The sequence below is a fragment of the Balaenoptera acutorostrata genome, chromosome 6 (genome assembly GCF_949987535.1).
Source record: "Balaenoptera acutorostrata chromosome 6, mBalAcu1.1, whole genome shotgun sequence".
In the NCBI taxonomy this organism is placed as follows: domain Eukaryota; kingdom Metazoa; phylum Chordata; class Mammalia; order Artiodactyla; family Balaenopteridae; genus Balaenoptera; species Balaenoptera acutorostrata.
The window spans coordinates 2,875,140-2,897,832 of record NC_080069.1 but is presented as its reverse complement, the minus strand read 5'-3'; the positions used below and the strand labels follow the sequence as shown (position 1 = coordinate 2,897,832).

Here is a 22,693-nt window from a genome sequence, read left to right as displayed (position 1 = left end):
GAATAAATTAATATGATAAATAAAGTATTTGCTCTTTAAATTTGTTCTGCCATTCACAGTCATACTTAACTGCCACCTATTTAAACGGCAATTGGAAATTAAAACCAAATGGCAAAGAAGTTGACAGAAGATACACGACCAGTAAGTAGCAATGCTAAATTACCCAATTCACTGTTTCCTTCTCTGTTCTATTGACACCCCAAAATAAAAAGCCACATTCGTAGGTAGGGATGATAAACTGGGTATTAAGACATCTGTATAACTGGAAACAAGTTCCATGTTCACTTATTATCTCTGCACATAAGATGATTTGTAGATTACATGAATAAAAAGATTCATGGAATTTGCTCTCTTAAATGGCAGAGGGAATAAATTGACAAACTAAAGCAAACCCATCTTTGACCTAGTTAAGGTTGTAAAGGACTACCAAAAAACTACGAATTAAACATCTGTTTATTAAAAAACAAAAACAAAACTTTAAAATACAATTTAAGCCACCAGTCTCCTGGGGCCTCATGTCAGCACGAAACAGAGCCCTCAATGCTGGGAAAACAGCCAAAATCACAAACCTAATGTACGTGGCAAGAGACCTGCTCACGTTTTGATATCTTGAAACACAAAGCATTTTTAACTTACAACAAGCCATGAGATGGTATAAAATTAATCATACTAAAAGTGTCAGCTAATTTTAGAAAATAGAGCTAGAGATAGTAATAAGAAACACATTTACTTGAAGATTTTAAATTCATATACTGTGGGCAAAATAAATCTAAAGACAGGCTTTGTTTTATACTATTATTTTAGAATACAAAGACTTTTTGACATCAGATGAATTAATTTGTAAGAAGAGATTTAATTTTCTAGTTGGCTAGAAGATTAAAGGTAAGAGAAGTACAATAAGGACTTGAATCCTAAAATCATTTTACAAAGAATCTACAGAATGCCCCTATGGCAATAAGAATCTAACACCTGGATTTTCAAATAACGTGCAAAAAATGCTAACTACTGATACTTTCAGGAGGGAATAAAAATGAACAAATTCATCTATTATAATAGGAAGAAAAAAGCTTTACTTAAATATATGTCTGAGCTAATGGATGTCAAGAAATGATTTCAGGTAGAAACTTTAAAAAACGAAACAAAACAAACTTTGGGAATTCCCTGGTGGTCCAGTGGTTAGGACTCAGCGCTTTCACTGCTCTGGGCCTGGGTTCATTCCCTGGTCAGAGAACTAAGATCCCGCAAGCCGCTCGGCACAGCAAAAAAAAAAATAATAATAAATTGAAAAAAAAAAAAAAAAACCCTCAAACTTTATTTCAGAAGGAAAGCCACACCTCTTGTGGTTTAAGACCAGTATTAGTCTAGCATTCAAGTTCCTCTGGGATCTGGCACTCTTCTACCTTCCTATAGGACCCCTTCAGCTGACCCAGTGACACAACAAAACTAATCAGGGAACAACATACTAGGCACTTGGTCCCATCAGAGCACTTACTAGCCTATCCTCCCCACCAGGAACGCGTATCAAATCCCCTGTGGACGTGGAAACTCGGCCGACTTTGATAACACTTGTCAAAAGAAGACTGGTCTCCACCCCCCCGCCCCCCAAAAACAGACTCACAAAACATGCAGTCTGTACCATTCACGAGAAATTAGCTTCCTTGGGGTTTTGTTTGTTTGTCTGTAAACCTGGGCAGCCTTCTTACGCTCCTACCAGACTGCACATGCCAAGTTATCACAGGGACACAAACAGTGCAAAGCAGTATGTCTCCACGATCAGACTATGAGTCTCATCATCTGCACTGAATCCTGACTTTTCTTGAACATTTCTTTACCTCAGTTTTGTCAACAGGGAAATGGGGATTATAACCGTTCCTACTTCACAGCCTGTGACAGGGATTAAAATGATTTGTTACATGTCAATGAACTGACACACGTAAAGCACTTATTAGAACAGTGTGTAGGTATCAGCTTTTATTAACATCACCATTACTACTCCCACCAGTTCTCCACAGCACCTGAGAGTGCCTTATACGCACAAGACAGCTCAACACAAGCCTCAAATGAAACAACATTCAAAAAATGCCAGAAGTCCCAAAGATCAAATCCACTATAAGGGCCTGTCAGAATAAAAAAGAATTCAACCTCCAAACTACCTAAACTTCATGAACAAATAAGGAAAAAAGTCAGAGTATAAAACTAACAATCGAAATAAACCAAAAGTTTTTCTCCCCCCCCCCCATGAAAATGGAAGAGACATTTTATGAAAGAACTTAATAGTGTCTGATAGGAAATTTACCCCCAAAGATAACTATTTCTAAAATGTCATATTAATTTCTAATTTCTAATCCATCAACAATATATTAACTAATTCTATTTTTTTTAAATAAATTTACTTATTTTATTTATTTATTTATGGCTGTACTGGGTCTCCGCTGCTGCGTGCAGGCTTTCTCTAATTGCGGCGAGCAGAGGCTGCTCTTCGTTGCGGTGTGCGGGATTCTCGTTGCGGTGGCTTCTCTTGTTGTGGAGCACGGGCTCTAGGCGTGCGGGCTTCAGTAGTTGTGGCTCACGGGCTCTACAGCGCAGGCTCAGTAGTTGTGGCGCACGGGCTTAGTTGCTCCATGGCATGTGGGATCTTCCCGGACCAGGGCTCGAACCCGTGTCCCCTGCATTGGCAGGCAGATTCCTAACCATTGCGCCACCAGGGAAGCCCTAATTCTATTTTTAATCTACATACATTTCCAGTCTCTGTATTATTCCCTTAAGTGGGAACTGTCATATTTACCATCTTGCCTGGACAAGGAGCATTAAATCTAATTTATTCCACAAAGGTAATTGCTAACTCTAGCACTCAGGGATTCAGTAAACAGTCTACGTTTCCTTCACTGATATCCTTTACAATTTTATACTTGGGTTATCTGCCTCTTCGCTCTTTCCCAGTCCCAAGAGATATTTCTAGTCATTGTAATTTTGTCCTTACAGGGAAGCTGATTCTTTTTCTTGATTCATGTTAACTGCTTGTCTCCACATCTCCAGTTCCTTTGTTTTGACTCATGGACAGAAAAGGTCATAAATTATGGAACACAAATAACCTCTTACCCAGAGATGCTAGGATGCTACAGAACGGTCAAGTGAAGCTAATAACCAACTGACCTATACTACAAAGACACAGTGTTACTCTCAAACAAAACGCCTTAGGTTGGCTGAGGAAGGTCTTTTCAAGGGATAAGGAACCTGTCTGAGCTGCCAAGAGTGAGACTGACTTAGACCTTAAGCAAGGTTCCTAAAGGACTATTTGTGAAAATATAATAGAAGCCAAAAGCTTCTAGTTTAGTAATAATCGTACCATGAACCATGCCTACTCGCACATAAGCTTTGGCTTACTTCTTATTACTTGCACACCTTATACAGAGGTGGGGTCCATACGCCAAGTCATGTCAAAGATTGCCATGGCTAACACTGGGAATTTATATTTCCCAACCCCAGGTCTTCTGGTTTGTTATAAATCAACAAACGGAGGTTGAAACAGCTCAAAGAAAACAGCTTAATTACTGATTAGCAAATACTGTGACATCTGAACAGTCACCATTCATTCATGTTGCTTCCTGTTTAAAGAAATCCCTACCAGAAAAGGCATGATGGGAACACAGAAAAAAAGGAAAGCATAGGAACACACTAGAACTGGAAAAACAAACAAACCCAACAATTCTAGGTGCTAAGATTATGAGAAAATTTAATTTTCTTCTTTATGCTTTAGGTATTTCCCCAAATGTTCTAAAATAATTTATATATACATATATATGTACATTTTACTAAAAAGGTAACTAAGAGAAAGCACAATATATAACATGATCTTCATATAGTTTTTCTCAAAATCTGAAGAGCACGCTTTTACTAACAACAGAATACTATGGGATATATAATGTTACAACTGTTCAGAGCCTAAAATAGTCTAGAAGACACAAGTCAACCATTAAGTATTTGTTAAATATATTACCATTTTTTCATCCTAATGGAACTTAATACTAAAGAAAGGTGTTATCAGAATACAAACTATATTTTAAATAAGAGGCTAAATATGCTCAGGAAAATCATGACTTCCTTACTTACAAAATGAGTTCATAATATCATGCAGGAAATTCAAACTAATGTGGCTCATACATGAAGTCATCTAGCTAAGAGATTTTTCTTGAGGTTCAGTTTTTTTTTCTAGAACTGCCAGTCTATCTTCAGAATAATAAGTTTAAGAAAAATGAAAAAAGGGCAGTTTAATTAACATGTAATCAGTTCTGGCAGTGCCTGCCGAAGGACTTACATGAATGCTGGGCGCTTTTCTGGCTTTTACAAACTACTGACTCTTATTTTTTCTGATGTGTAAAAATGATCCTATATCTTTTTATCATATAAATTTTTACCAGATACCTGTGGAAGACAATGTAGTTAATCAGCTGAATGCATGCTAAATAAAAACATTCATATAAAACAGTGTTCCTCTCTACTGCCATTTGAAAGTGTTCTAAAAGGCAGGTAGAGCTTCTCCTAGGAATTGACGTTAGGGTGCAGGGGCTCCACGGTAACCGGCAGCAGCTGAAATCCAATGGCACCGGGACACACACTGGATTTCGCGGTGTGAATTAAGGTGGACAAGCGCCACTGCCCGCGCCACCCGGCAGGACCGGGGCGCGATGTGACGGCGGCCGCGATGCGCACGCAGGGAACAGCCGGACCAGGACCCTCCAAGGCCCTCGACACCCGCGGCCCGGGAGCAGCCCCGCCGCCCGCCCGCCCGCATTACCTCGCCTGTGCAACTCCCGCAGGGGGATGCAGTCTCCTCCCCCGTCGTAGGGCAGGTAGGGGTCGGAGGCGGCGTCCATGGCCGAGGCCCGCAGGAAGACGCGGAGGGAAAGCTCGCGAGCTCACCGCCCGCGCGCGCCCCGCAGCCCCGCTGCAGCAGGCTGGGCAGCCGCCATGCCCGACCGGTCGGCGCGCGCAGCCCCGCGGGCTGACGTCACCAAGGTGCCACGGTTGCCAGAGCGACGGGCTCGCCTCCCCATCAAGCAGGCCCTGCTACGTGTGACGGTGACTAAGCCCGGGGGTGACAGACCAAACAGCTTACACAGCAAGGGGGCAACCACAGGACGGCGACAGAAACCGTACTTCTCGGTTTCCGACACAGAGCTGTGAACGGAAATTCCGCGTGTCCACAACGCATGAACCTTTTCATTCCTAATGGAGATAAATGCGAGCGACACTCTAATAAGGCCGTATGATTTTACAGTAAAAACATACTAATTTGTAGGTAGTAACGTCACGTGAATCATAAAGACCTAGAAGATACCAAAGGCTTCAAGAAACTTGGGTTTAAAAGCTTATTCCTAATTATCTAAAATGTACTAATGCGGACTTATACTGTGGATTCAAAATTTCAGTAACTGGATCGGTACTAATCCCCTCAGCAGCCTCTTATTTCCTTCCTTCAAGGAACTGGCTAGTAAGACATTCCAGGTTTGAGGAGAAAGAAACTTAACATCTTAAGTAAATAATTTAGCTAGTTGTGAAACTATGCAAAAAGAGATGTACTAGGTGGGAGATTTCCTCTCCTGACTTCTTTTCCTACCTCACAAAGATTTTTGTTGTGCTAAAAAATAAATAAATAAAATAAAAAGGCTTTTAGTGAAATATGTCTCAAAGTGCACTCTGTCTCTTTGCTAGATATTTTATGAAATTCAGAAATAAAGGAACTTTTTGTTTCAAACTTCATTCCAACCAAAAGAAAAAAAAAAGCTGATGCTCATTTAAGCTGAGTTCAAACTTTTACAGCTGCCTCTCAGGTGATTAGACTAGGAGAGTCTCCTTCTGAAATAGCTATGGCGGGGCGATGCCACTAATCAAAAATGTGCTATTCATTAGAAGCAGTTCCACAGGACTCAGAGGCTTTGTAAAATTTGTTTTCCTAAGTACTGAATGCCAACCCTAAAGTCTACTCCAATTCAATGATTTTATATGAGAATTGGGGGCAAGAGAAGGAAAGAGAGGACTCAGATGGCAGTAAAGAGAAATTCTATTCGTCTAGTACATCTTAGTTATTTGGGAACTTTTTAAAAATTAGATTAAATAAAGTTTTTATATTTCAAAAAGTTTGAACCTCAGAAAGACATACCTTCTTATAAAATCCCACCTGGGATTTGGGAAAAAAGGTTCTGGGAAAGGAATATAGACTAGTCACTGCCATAGGACTATTCCATCTAATTCTGATTCTGGCTATTAACATTTATGAAATGACCATGGGTGGCTTTCTCTTTCTATTTTCTGTATTTTTCCAATTTTCTTTTTTTTTTTTTAAAGGATTTTTTTTTTTTTAATAAATTTATTTATTTATTTTTTGGCTGTGTTGGGTCTTCGTTTCTGTGCGAGGGCTTTCTCTAGTTGCGGCAAGCGGGGGTCACTCTTCATCGCGGTGCGCGGGCCTCTCACTATCGCGGCCCCTCTTGTTGCGGAGCACAGGCTCCAGACGCGCAGGCTCAGTAGTTGCGGCGCACGGGCTTGGTTGCTCCGCGGCATGTGGGATCTTCCCAGACCAGGGCTCGAACCCGTGTCCCCTGCATTGGCAGGCAGATTCTTAACCACTGCGCCACCAGGGAAGCCCTCCAATTTTCTTGGAAATGATTTTTTTTTTCTTTTTTCTGCATGGAGAAAGGCGTCAGAGCCCAGCAACTCCACCCTCCCCCCACCCCGTCCCCCCACCCAGCCCTGGCACGACCCTGTCCCGTCCGAGCCCCCAACCCCCCGAAATGATTTTTTTAAACAAGGAAAGCGAACTTTTAAACAAAGAGCTAACTTTGCTAAATTAACTAAGTATAAATTTGGTCCTTTTTGGTACTTTGGTGTGTTAAGTTCTACTATTATAAGACCTTTTAAAAATATAAGCTATATGGCATTTATAAATAATTTAGTTTTTATACTACTTACATCCTTCCATGCCTTTTTTTTTTTTTAATTTATTTATGGCTGTGTTGGGTCTTCGTTTCTGTACGAGGGCTTTCTCTAGTTGCGGCAAGCAAGGGCCACTCTTCATCAGGGTGCGCGGGCCTCTCACTATCGCAGCGTCTCTTCTAGCGGAGCACAGGCTCCAGACGCGCAGGCTCAGTAATTGTGGCTCACGGGCCTAGTTACTCCGCGGCATGTGGGATCCTCCCAGACCAGGGCTCGAACCCGTGTCCCCTGCATTGGCAGGCAGATTCTCAACCACTGCGCCACCAGGGAAGCCCCTTCCATACCTTTTTATAAAATGAAAAGCTATCTACAAGTTTTCCTGGTAATTTGTAGGCACTCTCTTAACCTGTTTTTCCTGATTTACAACTTGGTCATACAGGAAAAATGAAAATGATAGCTAGCTAACACTAACTAGAGGGGGAAGAATACCTTCCCTATAAAATACATTGACAGTGTTGCATAGGTAAAAGTTTTGTAGCATAAGTAAAAAGTTTTGAATATTTTTAAAGAACAAAACATTTGTATATGTATGCATGTATATATAATACGTCGTGTATCTGTATAGAGTTAAGTTTAAAATGAGATATACCAAACTTAACAATTATCACTGAGGAAGGAATGAGGTGGAAGTGGGGAGGATGATGGTACATTCAGTTTTTACTTTATATAAAGTTCTACATTGTTTAAAAGTTTTAAACAAATATATTACTTATTTAATTTTGAAATAAATGATTACTTTTGTAATGATAAATCTGAAAATTTAAAAAAATTGCAGAAATGAACACATTTCTTATGCTTATGGGGTCCATGGCTGCCACTTTCTCCTAAAGTAAAAGAATTATTATTCAGGCTGAGGTGCTTTCCAATTACACTTTAGAAAGGGAAGAGGTAAACTGGAAGGTGTGACCGAAGAGGACTTGGACACAGATTAGGTATTATCAGACTAAGAGGCTGAATTACAGTTAAAGAGAGCAGAAGACAAATTCAAGAATTCCTAGGCACGGCTGTGGGGCAGGGCAGGGGAATGCTCATGTCACCTACAAATTGGCACTTGCCATCTACCTCTACAAGGGTTAAATCATGAGCCGCTGCGGCTGCTGACCTTCAGCACCCCCTGAAAGGAGTTCAGGGTGGAGAGCAGGAAGGAGGCAGGCACTCTGGGCTCTGGGGGAAACTGGCAGAACAGGTCTTCAGATAGTTAGATATTTTTAGGAGAAGATTTTATGAGCCCAGTTCTTGCATCTCCTCGTATCTAGAAAAGCACTAAAATCTTTCTTGGTGACGTATGCTCCTTGTGACTACCAGAAACCTTCTGCAAAAACTATGTGCTTGATTGACTGCATGTACTCCCCCTTCACCAAAATCACATCTATACTGACGTTGCCCCCAGACTCTTTGGAGCAGTTTCTCAGAGCTCTCTGAAATGCTGTCTCCCGGGCTATAGTCCTCATTTTGCCCCAAATAAAACTGAACTCACAACTCTCACATTGTGCTTTTTTTTTTTTTTTTTTTTTTTTTAGTCGACACGCCGGACAGAACCTCTGAAGAACCAAAACACTGAAGTGGCAGCATAAAAAAGCACTTATGGGCTTCCCTGGTGGCGCAGTGGTTGAGAATCTGCCTGCTAATGCAGGGGACACGGGTTCGAGCCCTGGTCTGGGAAGATCCCACATGCCGCGGAGCAGCTGGGCCCGTGAGCCACAATTGCTGAGCCTGCGCGTCTGGAGCCTGTGCCCCGCGACGGGAGGGGCCGCGATAGAGAAAGGCCCGCGCACCGCGATGAAGAGCGGTCCCCGCACCGCGATGAAGAGTGGCCCCCGCTTGCCGCAACTGGAGAAAGCCCTCCCACGAACCGAAGACCCAACACAGCCAAAAATAAATAAATAAATAAATAAATAAATAAGAAAATCCTTTTAAAAAAAAAAAAAAAAAAAAGCACTTAGAATTTCAAAAGGGACAGGTATTTCTACTTCCAAATGCACCCTCGATTCTAACCTCAAACTGATGTGGGATTCTGGAGGTGTGAGAATCAGGGAGGCACAGGGGATGATTATATGATTGTAACCATGCACTATAACAACACATACATAACTATATGTAATGTTCAACCTTCAAGCCCCTCCGAACCCACACGATCCAAGAAACCTACAACATTAGAAGTGCTTAAAAAATAAAAAACAAAAATGTTTTTTATCTTTAGATCTAACTGCCAATTTACAGGAAATACAGGAAACAGAGAAACATGTTAAATGACAGCTCAGCAACACAATCAGGAAAACTCAAAATGGGAAACAAATGACCTGATCTGTTCGTTTCTTCAACAAATACACAGTAAGGAAAAAAAAAAAAAAAAAAAAAAAGGGAAGGGGAGCCCTATAGAATTTTTTTAAAGATTTAAAAGATATATCAACCAGTTTCAATGTACAATTTTTTATGAAACAACTGGGGAAATGTGAAATAGACAAGATCACTGATTACAAGGAATTATTTATTTTTTAGATGTAATAGCCTTTAAAAGAATTATTATCTTTCAGACATACATAATGCAATATATATAGAAAAACAGCAACCCAGAGCTGAAGAGTAGTTAAAACAGACCCCAATGCAGAACTTGGCTCAATGTTCTTTGGATTAGGATTTGCACGCTACTTTTTTTTTTTTTTAATTCCTTTAAAAAAAGACTTGCAATCACCATTACCATTTAACAGTTTACTAGAGGTCCTAGCCAGTGCAGTCAAGCAAAGGCAGATGGGGAGGGGATAGCTATAAGGATTAGGAAGAAACAAAATTGCCACTGCTTGCCAATGATATGACTATATCTTAAAGACATCACAAATAAGTCATTAGAATTAGTAAGAGTTGAACAAAGTTGATGAATTTTCAAAAATCAATATTCAACAACTGAATTTCAAAATATACCAGCATATAAAGTATTAAATTTCCAAATAAAAACAGCATTAAATAGCAATAGCATTAAAAAATTACTTAGAAATGAGTGTAACAAAGAATGAAGACAAAACTCAACAGGGAAGACTAAAGACATTTAAAATGACCCAAATATATGGAGAAGTATATCATGTTCATGAATTGAAACATTCAAACCGATCTACAGACTTAATAAAATGCCAATCAAAAAACCAAACAGGAACTAACACAATACTGTAAATCAACTATACTTCAATTTAAAAACAGAACAAAACCCCAAACCCTAGGGCGTTTCTGTGACAAACTCAGCTAAACGTTAGGGCGTTTCTGTGACAAACTCAGCTAAAATTTACATAGAAATGAAAAGGCCCAGGAATAATTAAGACACTCTTAAAGATAAGGTGAGAGGACTTGCTTTACCAGACACTGAGACTGTTTATAAAGTTAGAGTGATTAAAACAGAGTGCTTTTGACATAAAGCTAGAAAAATAACCAACAGTACAGAATAGGGAGTCTAGAAATAGACCCTCCTTTACATATGACCCTTGATATATATCAGAGGTGGCTCTATAAAAGAGTGGGTAAGAAAATGGTTTTCTTAGTAAGTAGCATTGGTACCATGGGCTACCTCCATGAAAAAAAAAAAATTAAATACACCTTTATCCATACATACCCACAAAAATCACTCAGATGGTTACAGACTTGAATGTGAGAGGCAAATAAAGCTCTTACAAAATAATACGGAAAAATACCTTCATGACCTCAGGGTAGGGAAATTTTTCTTACGACAAAAAGCATTGGCCATAACACAAAAGATTATGACACAGGACCACATTACAATTAAGAACATCTGCTCATAGTCTGTCCATTAGGAGAATGTTATAGACTGAATGTTTGTATCCCACCAAAATTTATATATTGAAAACTAAAAATTTTATATATTGAATCCCCAGTGTAGTGGTATTTGGAGGTGACTGGATCATGAGGGTGGAGTCCTCGTGAATAGGGTTAGTGCCCTTATAACAGAAACCTCAGAGAGCTCCCTAGAGGACACAGAAAAAGATGGCAGACTATGAACCAGAAGCAGCTCCTTCTCACCAGACACGGAGTCAGCCAGTGCCTCAATCTTAGACTCCCGGCCTCTAGAACTGTGAGAAATCAATGTCTGTTGTGGAAGCTACCCAGTCTGTGGTATTTTTGTTATAGCAGCCCAAGCAGACCAAGACAGAGAGTGAAATACCACCCACAGAATAAAAGATATTTACAACACATTTAACAAAAAGCTTGTTTATAGAAAATAAATAACTTTTACATACCTCTAAGACAGACACCCAATAGAAAAATCAACAAATGACTTGAATAGGTACTTCAAAAATTTTTTTCAAATGGCTCATCAGCATGACAAGACGCTGAATCTCTTTGGCTACCAAGGAAATGCAAATTAAAACCACAATCAGAATCCATAACCTAGCCAGCAGATGGACAAACTTAAAAGTCGGACATCATCAAGTGGTCAGTGAATGTGGAGCCAGGGAAGCTCTCATACATGTTTACCTGAGTGTAAAGTGGAACACCACCATGGAGAACATAGCCTACGACCCAACAAGTTCACACCCAGACCAATGAAATTTGTGCACATACCCACTAGGATACATGGATAGTATTCAAAATAGCACTGCCTGTACCCACCAAAAACTGTTAAGAACTCAAAGATCCATCAGTAGTAAAATGAGCAGGTACACTGTGGTGTATTTATAAAAAAGAATGATATAGTCTAGAGCAACATCACAAACGCTACTACTTGCAGCAAAGAAGATTCTTCAAAATCATGCTGCATAAAAGCAAGAAACAGGGCTTCCCTGGTGGCGCAGTGGTTAAAAATCTGCCTGCCAATGCAGGGGACACGGGTTCGAGCCCTGGTCCAGGAAGATCCCACATGCTGCAGAGCAACTAAGCCCAAACACCACAACTACTGAGCCTGCGCTCTAGAGCCTACGAGCCACAACTACTGAGCCCATGTGCCGCAACTACTGAAGTCCATACGCCTAGAGCCCGTGCTCCGCAACAAGAGAAGCCACCACAATGAAAAGCCCGCGCACCGCAACGGAGAGTAGCCCCCCCACTCGCCGCAACTAGAGAAAGCCCGAGCACAGCAACGAAGACCCAATGCAGCCAAAAATAAATTAATTAATTAATATTTTTTAAAAAGCAAGAAACAAAAAAATATTTACTGTATGATTCCATTTATTTAACCTTCAAAAACAGGGCAAAGCTAAATTATAATCCCATTGATGCATACTTAGACGATCAAACCATAAAGTAAAGCGAAAAAAGTGACTAGACAAAGAGAAAACAGTATTTATCTCTAGGGAAAGGGAAGGGGTTGTGATCAGCAAGCTTCTGGAGTACAGTAATCCTTTATTTTCTTAACCTGAGTGGGTTGCAAAGGTGCTTGCCTTGTAATAATTCATTAAGCTGCACAAGTATGCTTTACGCATTTTTCTGACGTGTGTTATACTTCACAATTCAAAAGTCTGAAAAGTTAGAAATTTATTCTAAATATCTCTAATTCTACTAACATTTAGTGTGGATTTATTATTCTTTTTTTTCTTCCCTATCCTAAACCCCTCTAGTCAAATCTTATTTACAGTGTCAATCAGTTACAGATAACAGGTTCGTAAGTATCCACACTGACTTTCATTTGTTCTAAGCACAGATTCTTCCAAAGAACCTCCTCTAAATGTTAGTGTTTTAGAACTGGTTAAACAGGTCCACAGACTCCCTACGATTTTATGTATTTACTTCAGCTGATGACTGTATAGGCTTAGTTCGTAACTCCTGAAGCCTTTTTCAACTGAAACTTTTAACTGGAAACACAACACAAAATGGGATTTAACCGACTGTTTTCTCAGTTCTCCCGAGAACAGTTCATAAGTAATGCTCTACGTGCACAGGAACAAAGTCAATTCATTACATCATGACATTAGGGTAAGAGGGGTACAGTACAGGTACCAAACAATTATTCATTGACCGAGTAATTTTAGTTAACTTTCTATGGATTTCTTTTTGTGGAGCAGTGACAATAATTACAGGTGACATTTGAGGTACAAATCCTCAGGCTCTATATATGAAAATCAAAACTAAGCTCACTTCTTTCCAATGACCTTCCTGAGGATATCCAACCAGTATTTGATTGGCTTTCCATTGGTATTTTAGGCTAATTTCATCAAGGCACCACTTTACGATACCAAGTTCTTTTTCCTAGTTCATTAGTAACATCTTGAATTACAGCACTTCATAAACTTAGTATGGGTTAGTTCTCCCTAAATGTGTGACCTAACCCTTATCCAAGCACACAAATTTGGGAAGTCCCCTACTCCACACATATTAGTTAGGAAATACAGGTGCAGAAAATGTTTACAAGGTAGTTGGCAACAGAATGTGAAGGGTGTCAAATGTATTAAGAACATTGCTTAGAATAAGTATCAGATGAACCCTAGAATTATTTGCTCATTTCTAAAAATAATTCTGAGTAGACTGTTTGAAAGAGTTTTGACCTTCTGCTGACAGATAGCCATTAAATGGTAGTGGCAGTGTTTTATTAACTTGATTTTAAGAATTTCTAAAAAACCCTTTACTGAGGATTCACGATGTAACCATTTCATGTTTTTTAAAGGGTTGAATTAATGTTGCCAAATTCAACTTTAGAGCCAAACGCCTCACTCATTAGAACCATGCCACCAATGTCATCGGTAGATGCCAGATGAAACTAAAATCAACTTGTCACCTACTGATGACATCATGCACAAACGTAACCTCTGACAAGCTGTAGCAAAGTTAAATTATCCTAACTCAGAATACATTTCTTGGATTTCTGAGCTATACCACAACTTTACACTATCAGTAATTTGTTTCTGCTTACAAATCTCCATGCAAGAAACTGAGTTCACTAAAAAATTACTCTTGGATTACTTTATTAATGTTTTCTACCTGCAGCTGACATCAAACAAAGAACTTCATTATTCTTATTCACAGAAAGCGACGAGCTCCAACTGTCTTAGCAGCATTTAGAGTTTTTAGCAACAATTCTACCATCCATTTTCAAACCACTGTATTCACTACACATTAGCAGATGTTAATAAATGCCTTCCTCCCAGTAATTTTTTCTGGGAATTTAGAATACATTCATGTATTCAAATATTATGCAACCATTAAAAATTAAGGTAAACTTTTGTAACATGAGGCAATGTTTTTAATATTAACTGAAAAAGGTCCCGCCTCATACATGGCATTACCAGCTTCACGCGCTAGGAATACAGAACACTTAAGTCTCCTTTCACCCCCAAACCACATCCAAACAATCAGCACGTCTGCCTGATTTCACCTCAGAAGCTATACTGAACCCGTCGGCTCTGCATCTGTCCCTCTGCCCGTCAGAGCTCCACCACCTCCCTTTGACCGACCACACTTCCTTCCCTGCTCCCGCTCCCTTCCAATCCACCTGCTCACAGGGCGGCCAAATAATCTTCTAAAATTACTAACATATCATTCCCCCATCACTCTTTAGGAAAAAGTGCCCAAACCTTAAAATGCAGGATTTCAACCTCGCTTAACTACCTCTTCAGCCTCAGCCCCTCCCCACCCAGCTCCTAACGCCTTCCTCCCTGAGGGTCCCCCGCCTGTACCTGCACCTGTACCCGAACTCTCAGGGCCCCCACTCCACCCTCCCTCACCTGCCCGACCCCTCATTTTTCAGTTCTCGCCTCCAATGGTGCATCTTAGGTTCCCCCCTACATGTCCTCACGCCCGTACTGCTTCTTTACAGCATTTCCCACAACACCACTGTAACTGGTTCTTGTGGGATTATCATTTATTTTAATGGCGCTCGCTCACTCTCAGCAGAGCACAGACTCCGTGAGAGAGACTCACATCATTCTTGTTTGCTGCTCTATCCCGAGCTCCTGGCATGGTGCCTGGCCCATAAAAGAGGCTAAGAATTATTTGCTGAATGGAATATACATAGAATTAAGTCTAGAAAAAAGATACCAAAACAATCAGCTATCCATGGGTAGTAGGATTACGAGTGATCTATATTTACTACCTTTTCTCATTCACATTTTTTGCAATAAGCACATTTGCTTTCATTATTTACAAGTTAATTCTTTCCTACTCATATTTTACAATAAACGTTACTTTGGACTAATTTTAGATTTATAAAAAAAAGTTGCAAAGATTGTACAAAGAGGTCCCGAAGCCCTCTCACTCAGTTTCCCAGACTGTTAACATCTTACTTGTCCAGGGCACATTCTTCTCAGCTAAGAAACTGACATTGATACATTACCACTAAGTCAAGCCCAGACATGCCATTCTCTGGCTCACCAGCTTCTCTTTTACTGTCTTGTCTCTATTCCAGGGTCCCATCCAGGGCACTGCATTGCATTTAGTCAATGCGTCTCCCTCCACTCCTCTGGTCTTGACAGTTTCTCAGTCTTTCCTTGTTTTTCATGACCTTGTCCTGCAAAACATACCCTCAGTCTAGCTTTGTCTATTGTTTCTCTTGTGCTTAGACTGGGGTTATGGGTCTTTGGAAAGAATATCACAAAGGCAAGTGCCCTTCTCGTCGCATACTGGGGGTATGTGACATCCATATGGCCTCAGTGCTGGTGGGAACATCCAGTACTCGGTTATAACAGTGTTCGCCAGCTTTCTCCACTACAGAGTTACCATTTTCCCCTCCTCTATTCTTTGGAAGTAAGTCACTAAGTCTAGCCCACCCTCAAAGGAGAAGGAGGTAGGAATTAAGCTCCTCCTCCATGAGGGTGGAATAGCTACATAAATTATTTGGAATTCTACATGGGAGACTTGTCTTTTTCCCCCCATTTATTTATTTGCATGTATAGGTACTCATTTATATTTATCTTACACTTTGGTTATAATCCAATTCTATCTTATTGGTTTTTGCTCAAATGGTTCCAGGTTTGGTCACTAGGTACTCTCTCAGGTTAGTTCCAGTGTTCCTTTGACACGCCTTCATCTTTTTGTTTTTGAGCACTTCCTTCCTCTGGTACTACACATACCCTGGGCTCATCTTGTATTTTCCCTGCCCCAGGTCTAGAATTAGCATTTCTCCAAGGCAAGCCAAGTCATCACTAAGCCCTGAAGTTAACCATATAAGATTATTGTGAACCCAGGATAATCTATGTGAATGTCACGATGTAATCTGTTTAATGGCTACACTAAGTATAAGTAAGTTTAACCTTTGAGCACCCAAGCCAAAATTGCCACAAAGGACTCTCAGGTATAATAGCAACATTTGCACCATTTCTTTTACTATATTCTTCTATTTTGTTTTCAAAACTAATCTGAGTTGGGTGGGTAGAATAGGTTTGATATTTTGTCTTCATTCTTCAGATAAGAAAAACGAGAAACAGACGTGAAGACAGTGAGTACCGTCGGGGAGCTGGACATAACACAGCAAGTATATCCCATCCTGTGTCTTCTCCCTCCTGGATGGCGATGACACTGCCACTTTGGGCCCCTGTGCAACACAGCTGTAACAACATGGCTGAAGGACGGTTCCTACCACTCCACTGAACATCCTACTGGCTTCACAGGAGTCCCGTTAAACCAAAACTTTTCTCAATACACCAATATTCGTTCAATAAATAAAAAGGAAAAAAGACGCCGAAACACTATAAAATAAGACTAGCTAATATGTTAAACAGATGAATATTTTATAAAGTAGCGAACTTTTAACACGCTTCTACTGGATGTATGCCAATATATTAAACACTGTAAGAAGGGAGGATGAAATAAACAGCATCCGTGGCTGTCCACGGTTCACTAATATCCCAGCCCCACAAAATTTAGAAATAAGGAAAATAAGGGCTTCCCTGGTGGCGCAGTGGTTGAGAATCTGCCTGCTAATGCAGGAAACACGGGTTCGAGCCCTGGTCTGGGAAGATCCCACATGCCGCGGAGCAACTAGGCCCGTGAGCCACAACTACTGAGCCTGCGCGTCTGGAGCCTGTGCTCCGCAACAAGAGAGGCCACAATAGTGAGAGGCCCGCGCACCGCGATGAAGAGTGGCCCCCACTTGCCACAACTGGAGAAAGCCATAGCACAAAAACGAAGACCCAACATAGCAATCAATCAGTCAATAAAGAAATCTTAAAAAAAAAAAAAAAAAAAAGTTGCTTATAGAAATAAGGAAAATAAGATTGCTCATCAAGAGTTAAGATATGTCATCAGTACATAATGGATCAGCTCTAAACAGAACAATGCAGACAGAAAAATAAATGACTTACAGGCCAACACAAATTAGTAGGATAATTAGACAGAAAGATAGTGGGCTTAGTCTAGGAGGAAGGCAAGCTACAACCAAAACAAATAAGAAAAGTCAAGAAAGCAAACGTACAACAGAAGCAACACAGTTCACAACACAGGAGAGGCCCCTAAGCCAAACCTGAGAAGTCAGGGAAGGCCTTCTAGGGGCGTGAGGTGTAACCTGAGAAGCAAAGCACATGTACTAACTGGTATTACAGGCAGAGGAAACATGTTCAAAGACCTGGAGATATGCCGGCCAGGCACAAGCTCCAACCTGACATTTACAACGCCCAGCACAAGAGAACCAAAGAAGGCCCATTTGCCACATGGCTAAATTTTAAGTTATAAAGCAAGTTAAACTATTCATGAAATATGTTCTATCTTCCTACATTGACAAATACACCTTATAATGAGTTGCAAGTTTTGGCTCAGTTTTATAAATCTGAAGACAAATTGGTGACAATTTGGAAAACGCAGCAAAGCATTTAAAAAAAAGAAAAAAAAATTCCATCACCCAGGGAAAAAAAATCATTATTTTGGTGTATCTCCCTCCAAATTTGTGCGGGGTATGTGTGTGTATGTAGTATTTTAAGAGAACTGGGATCACATTATACAAACAGATTTTACCCTTTTTTTAATATAAGCCCTTCCATTCTTATAGCTTATAATACAACACAGCAAGTCACCTTATTCAGTTACCCAATGTGCATTTTGCAGCTGGCTTATCTTAAGTCAGAATTCTCACAGTATGGTCACGTGTGCCCCACAGACCCCTGGAGATGCCCAAGATCTTTTTCAGGGGGTCTGTGGGGTTAAAACATTTTCATAATAACACATTTGTGTATGACTGAAATGATACATTTGCACCAGTTTCCTATTGCTACTGTAACAGACTGCCACAAACTGAGTGGTTTGAAACAACACAAATGTGTTCTCTTCCAGCCACGGAAGTCAGGCGTGTACGATCAAGGTGTCTGCTGGGATGCGCTCCTTCTGGAGGCTCCGGGGGAGACGTCTTCCCTTGCCCTTTTCAGCTTCCTTCTCCGGTTGGGCCGCGGCCCCTTCCTCTTAGTACCCCAGCCTCGGGTCTCGGACTCAGCCTCCTGCCTCCGCCTTGCAAGGAGCTACCCAGATAATCCAAGAGAAATCGCTCCATCTCAAGACTCCTCACTTACTCAAAACTGGAAAGTCCTTCTACCATGTAAAGTAACCTATTTACAGGCCCCAGGAATCTCGGAGTGGGGGTGGGAGGGTTAGTGAGCCTACACAACAGTAAGTGTCTTTTCCACTCTACCGTATTTATGGTACAAGGCTGGCACCTAGCACGAAGCCAAGCAGTGGCACCAAGATGGAGCAGCAGGTACTGTATTCTGTACCACCGCGTTACCACCAGAGAACAAAGGCCTGCTTCCCTTCCAAATGTCCTTCACAAAACAGTAAAAGTTATTCGCTTTACGAAATCGCCAACTCTTGAGTATACATCCTTTTAATGGGAAGAATACACAAAGCCTTTCTTGTGTATACCGTGGAACAATGGTTCCTTCTTGAGGAAAAGCAAAAATTAAATTCTGGAAAACTTGTATTCACCAATGTGAGCCTGACAGCTTCCCAGCACTTAAAGACTTCTGATGGGATTGTGGGATTGGTGGCAACAAAATGTGACTTGTTGGTTTTCTGTAATAAAATGTGTGAACATTAGCAAGATCTGCATAAATCTGAATTATGGGCTGAACCGTGTCCCACCAAACGCGTACGATAAAAGCCCTCGCCGCCAGCACCTCAGAATGTGACCAGACTTGGAGGTAAGGCCTTTAAAAACATAACTGAGGCTCAGTAAGGTCACTGGGGCAGGGCCTAATCCAGTAGGACTAGCACCCTCAAGGAAGAAGCGATTAGGACACAGATATACACAGACCATGTGAGGACACAGGGAGAAAACTGCCATTTACAAGCGAAGGAGAGAGGCCTCAGAAGAAACCAACAACCCTGCCAAAACCTCCATCTTGGACCTTCAGACTCCAGAACTGTGAGGAAATTAATTTCTGTCGTTTAAGCCACCCAGTCTGTGGTACTTTGTTACCGCAGCCCTAGCAAACTGATAAATCAGTGCCTCAATTTCCAAATGACTAATGCACATTATAAAAGCATGCATGGGTAACAGATCCACTCAAAAGCACAAGATAGGCCAATGGATTTTAATGTAATGCAACGCAGAAAAGTTCATTACTATGGGTTCACTTACCACACTGCAATTAACCTTTAAGAAATTACCCTCTGTCGAGTTTGGGTGTAGTATCAAAGAAGGATATCCACAATGATCTGCAAAGGCTATGAAATTATTTCTTCTTTAACTATATATTTGTATAAGGCCAAATTTTCTTACATATTTCTCATAGGTTTCAACTGAACACATTACACGAGGTTGAATGAAGAAGCAGATCTAAGAATCTAGATGTTTCCTATAAAGCCAGACATTAGAGATAGTTACAAAAACAGGAAACAGCTCTTCTCACTCAATTTATTTTTACTTTGGAAAACAAGTTATTTTTTCATAAAAGGTGTTATTAATGTTATAATATAACTAATTATCGTTATTTTTAAGTGAATTAAAAAAGGATTGAAATTTAATTTTTAATATGGTAAATATTGATAGCTATAACCTACATTAAAAAAAAAAGCTTGTTAGGGTCTTCAATAATCTTTTAAGAATAGAAAGGGATCTTGAGAACAAAAGGTCTGAGAACTATTGCCTTAAAAGGTATACTTAAATATTAGTCAAAGCCAGGCATTTTGTGGATACTTTTTTTTTTTTTAATGTCTGTGGTAGCTACTCCCTTTAAAATCTATCATAGCTGCAATCATCATGACCTTGTCACATGGAACATAAGTTTTGGACCTTCTGTTAATCATTTACCTATGACTTCCAGTAGGCACAAAATTATTTGCAAAACAAAGACCCCCAACCCTGCCCACTTTTCATTAAGAGGTCTTCTAGTGGCTTCTATTCAGTCTTAGGTTTTGTTAGGCTTTTCAACTTCTTAAGGAAAACGAGCTGAATGTAAGTAAATAGCTCTGTTATAATTCCGAAATATAATTCTAAAATCACTGGTATCTAATATATATCAAACCTTCAGCAAAAAAAAAAATCACAATAATAATATACCTTGATGACTTCTGAAACTCTTCATACTGTCCATCTATTCCAAGATACGCTAAAATATATCTATGGATCCTGCCAGATCATCATAAATAATCAATGCCTGTACCATATAATACAGTACCCTTGTGGAATTAGGTCTTGTGATTCAAGTCAGCAATACTGATGGATGTTATCACAAAAGCCTGTGAAAATCACTGCTGTTTACTCCAAGCATAGTCTTGAAAATCAGTCTAGTACATAGATAGGAACCACTTCATAATGTTACTCAAAAATGGATTATCTTAATATCAGTAATAGGGCTTCTGCTGAGAAACTGATTGGGTTATTCTCTCATAAACCCTGTGAATCACTTAACTAAACAGGTTCCCTCATTTCACTTGCTGCTACAAAGCTTAGAGCCAAATTCCTAGTCTCCCCTCAGAAAGTAAGTAGTATATCACTAATAAGTATCCATTGGCCTCATTCATCTCTACATTTTACGTCATTTCAACCTGTTTTCCCTTTGCTTCAGCCTTCTCAAATACTTATGTTAATTACTGAATTTTGTGTATCTTTATACGCTGCTTTACGTCCTTTCTTTCAAACGAAGTAAAGCATTAGGATATTACTCACTGTAAATACATTAGCACTTTTACCTAACAAGATACAAGATCCTGGTTAATAGGAATCCACTTCTAAGACACAGCCCAGTTTCCTGGGGCTGATGCCATGCTTCTGTGTCTGCAGGACAAAGGGCTGGGCCCTGGACTGAGAGGTTTGGCCACATCCTAGGAGGCATCCTGTCAACGGCCAGCCTGCTTCTGGCATGGTCCCTCTGCGTCCACTTCGCCAGGCCTTTCCTGCTGAAATTTCTAGTAGAGACAGTTCTGACAAACACACCACCCAGAGGGTATGTGACAAATAAAATCACAACATTTTGAATAAAGCTAAATCTAACAGTAGATATTCAAATGAAAATGCTGGAATCTCTTGTAACAGCTCAGAAGGTAAGTTAAGTTTGAGCAGAGGTGGAAGGGTCACAAGACCTAGAACAGAACAATCCACCTCTCAGCCCATGCAGCTGTACGTGGTTTCTGAGTTCTGAGGCTCAGGATGCGATACATATGTGAAACAGAATACAACAATCTATGTGATGTCTCTGCATTCCATTCCCAGTGATTATATGTCCCAAAGTCTTGGAAAAAAACGTAACACCTGACATTTGAATTTAGTATTTCCAAAGTTTGTTTAAGGTTCTCTATAGACAGGAAACAGAGGCAATCAGGAGTGAGCCCTCTGGATGGTACCGTTCCTTGCCCACTTCCTCTCTCGGTTTGTGACATTACCATTTACACACAATCTAGAAAGCTGGGAGTGACTTCTGATACAGCAAGTAAGCCATACTATTCACAATTCACGCATGACGAAGAGGGATATAAGAATCTAAATGTTAAACTCATTACCATCATTAACACAAATTAATCGTTGAGAGTTAATTTGCTGAACAGTGGCCGACTCTAGTTTTCACCCCGGCAGTCAGTTTTCTTACTCCCAGTGAGAGCCGTACATTTAAGAATAACACTGCAGGTGTACAGAGGAACGCTCGTGTATTTCATCTTCAATGAAGCAAGAACCTTATGGTTCTCTTTAATGAATACAACTCTGACAACAAAACCTTGGCACTCCCTTCCTGCTACTTGTAATGAAAAATTTTGCATTTTCCAAAGAATCTGAATTTTAGACTAAAGTGACTCACTCAATATACTTAATATAAATACATATCAAGTCTAATTTTTCAGCTTTTCACTAGTTTAGATTTTCGATACTATTAATTAGTCATCATTATTAAGGATAACTTCTATTTTTTAGTCACAGTGTGTTCTGGATTATTTAGGATTCACTCTGAGCAGACAAGGCTGATTTCATTTTTGAGATCTGGGTCCATCTCTTTGTTTTCAAAACAAGGGCTAGCTATGTAACAAATAAGTAACTCAATTATCCACTGGAGTCAGGGGAGTCCAAAGCGGTTTATCTCTACAACCTAAATCCTAATTCAGAGTCGTATTTTAGTTTTAAAGCTACATCTCTTTTTAATACTACCAGAAATGTTCCTGACATCTCACTTGAATGCTAAATTAAAAGGAAATTGTTCAAGTTGGGGGAACAAAGTCTAATACACCTAAAGGGGAAGGAACACAGAAGAGTACCACTGCTAGTTACAGAGGAAAAAACTTAGGCAAAGCGACTTGCAAGGGTTACAGAGCGAGTAAGTGGCAGAGTCAAGATGTAAGTTCAGGTCTACAACTTGAA

General features: G+C 40.1%; 1 protein-coding gene across 7 annotated transcripts in view; it reads right to left on the bottom strand.

Annotated features, from left to right (window-relative positions):
- Nucleotides 1–22,693, bottom strand: part of CLCN3 (chloride voltage-gated channel 3) — an 85,698-nt gene that overhangs the window by 44,894 nt on the left and 18,111 nt on the right. Inside the window, exon 1 of one of the 7 annotated variants that reach the window (XM_057549121.1) lies at nucleotides 4,796–4,996. The exons of 5 other annotated variants lie outside the window; for them this stretch is intronic. In XM_057549121.1, the coding sequence (XP_057405104.1) occupies nucleotides 4,796–4,874 (79 nt within the window). In that variant the 5' untranslated portion in view covers nucleotides 4,875–4,996. Of the gene's footprint in view, nucleotides 1–4,795; nucleotides 4,997–22,693 lie in introns of those variants that run through there. One more of the 7 variants, XM_007192667.2, reaches the window with a different exon arrangement.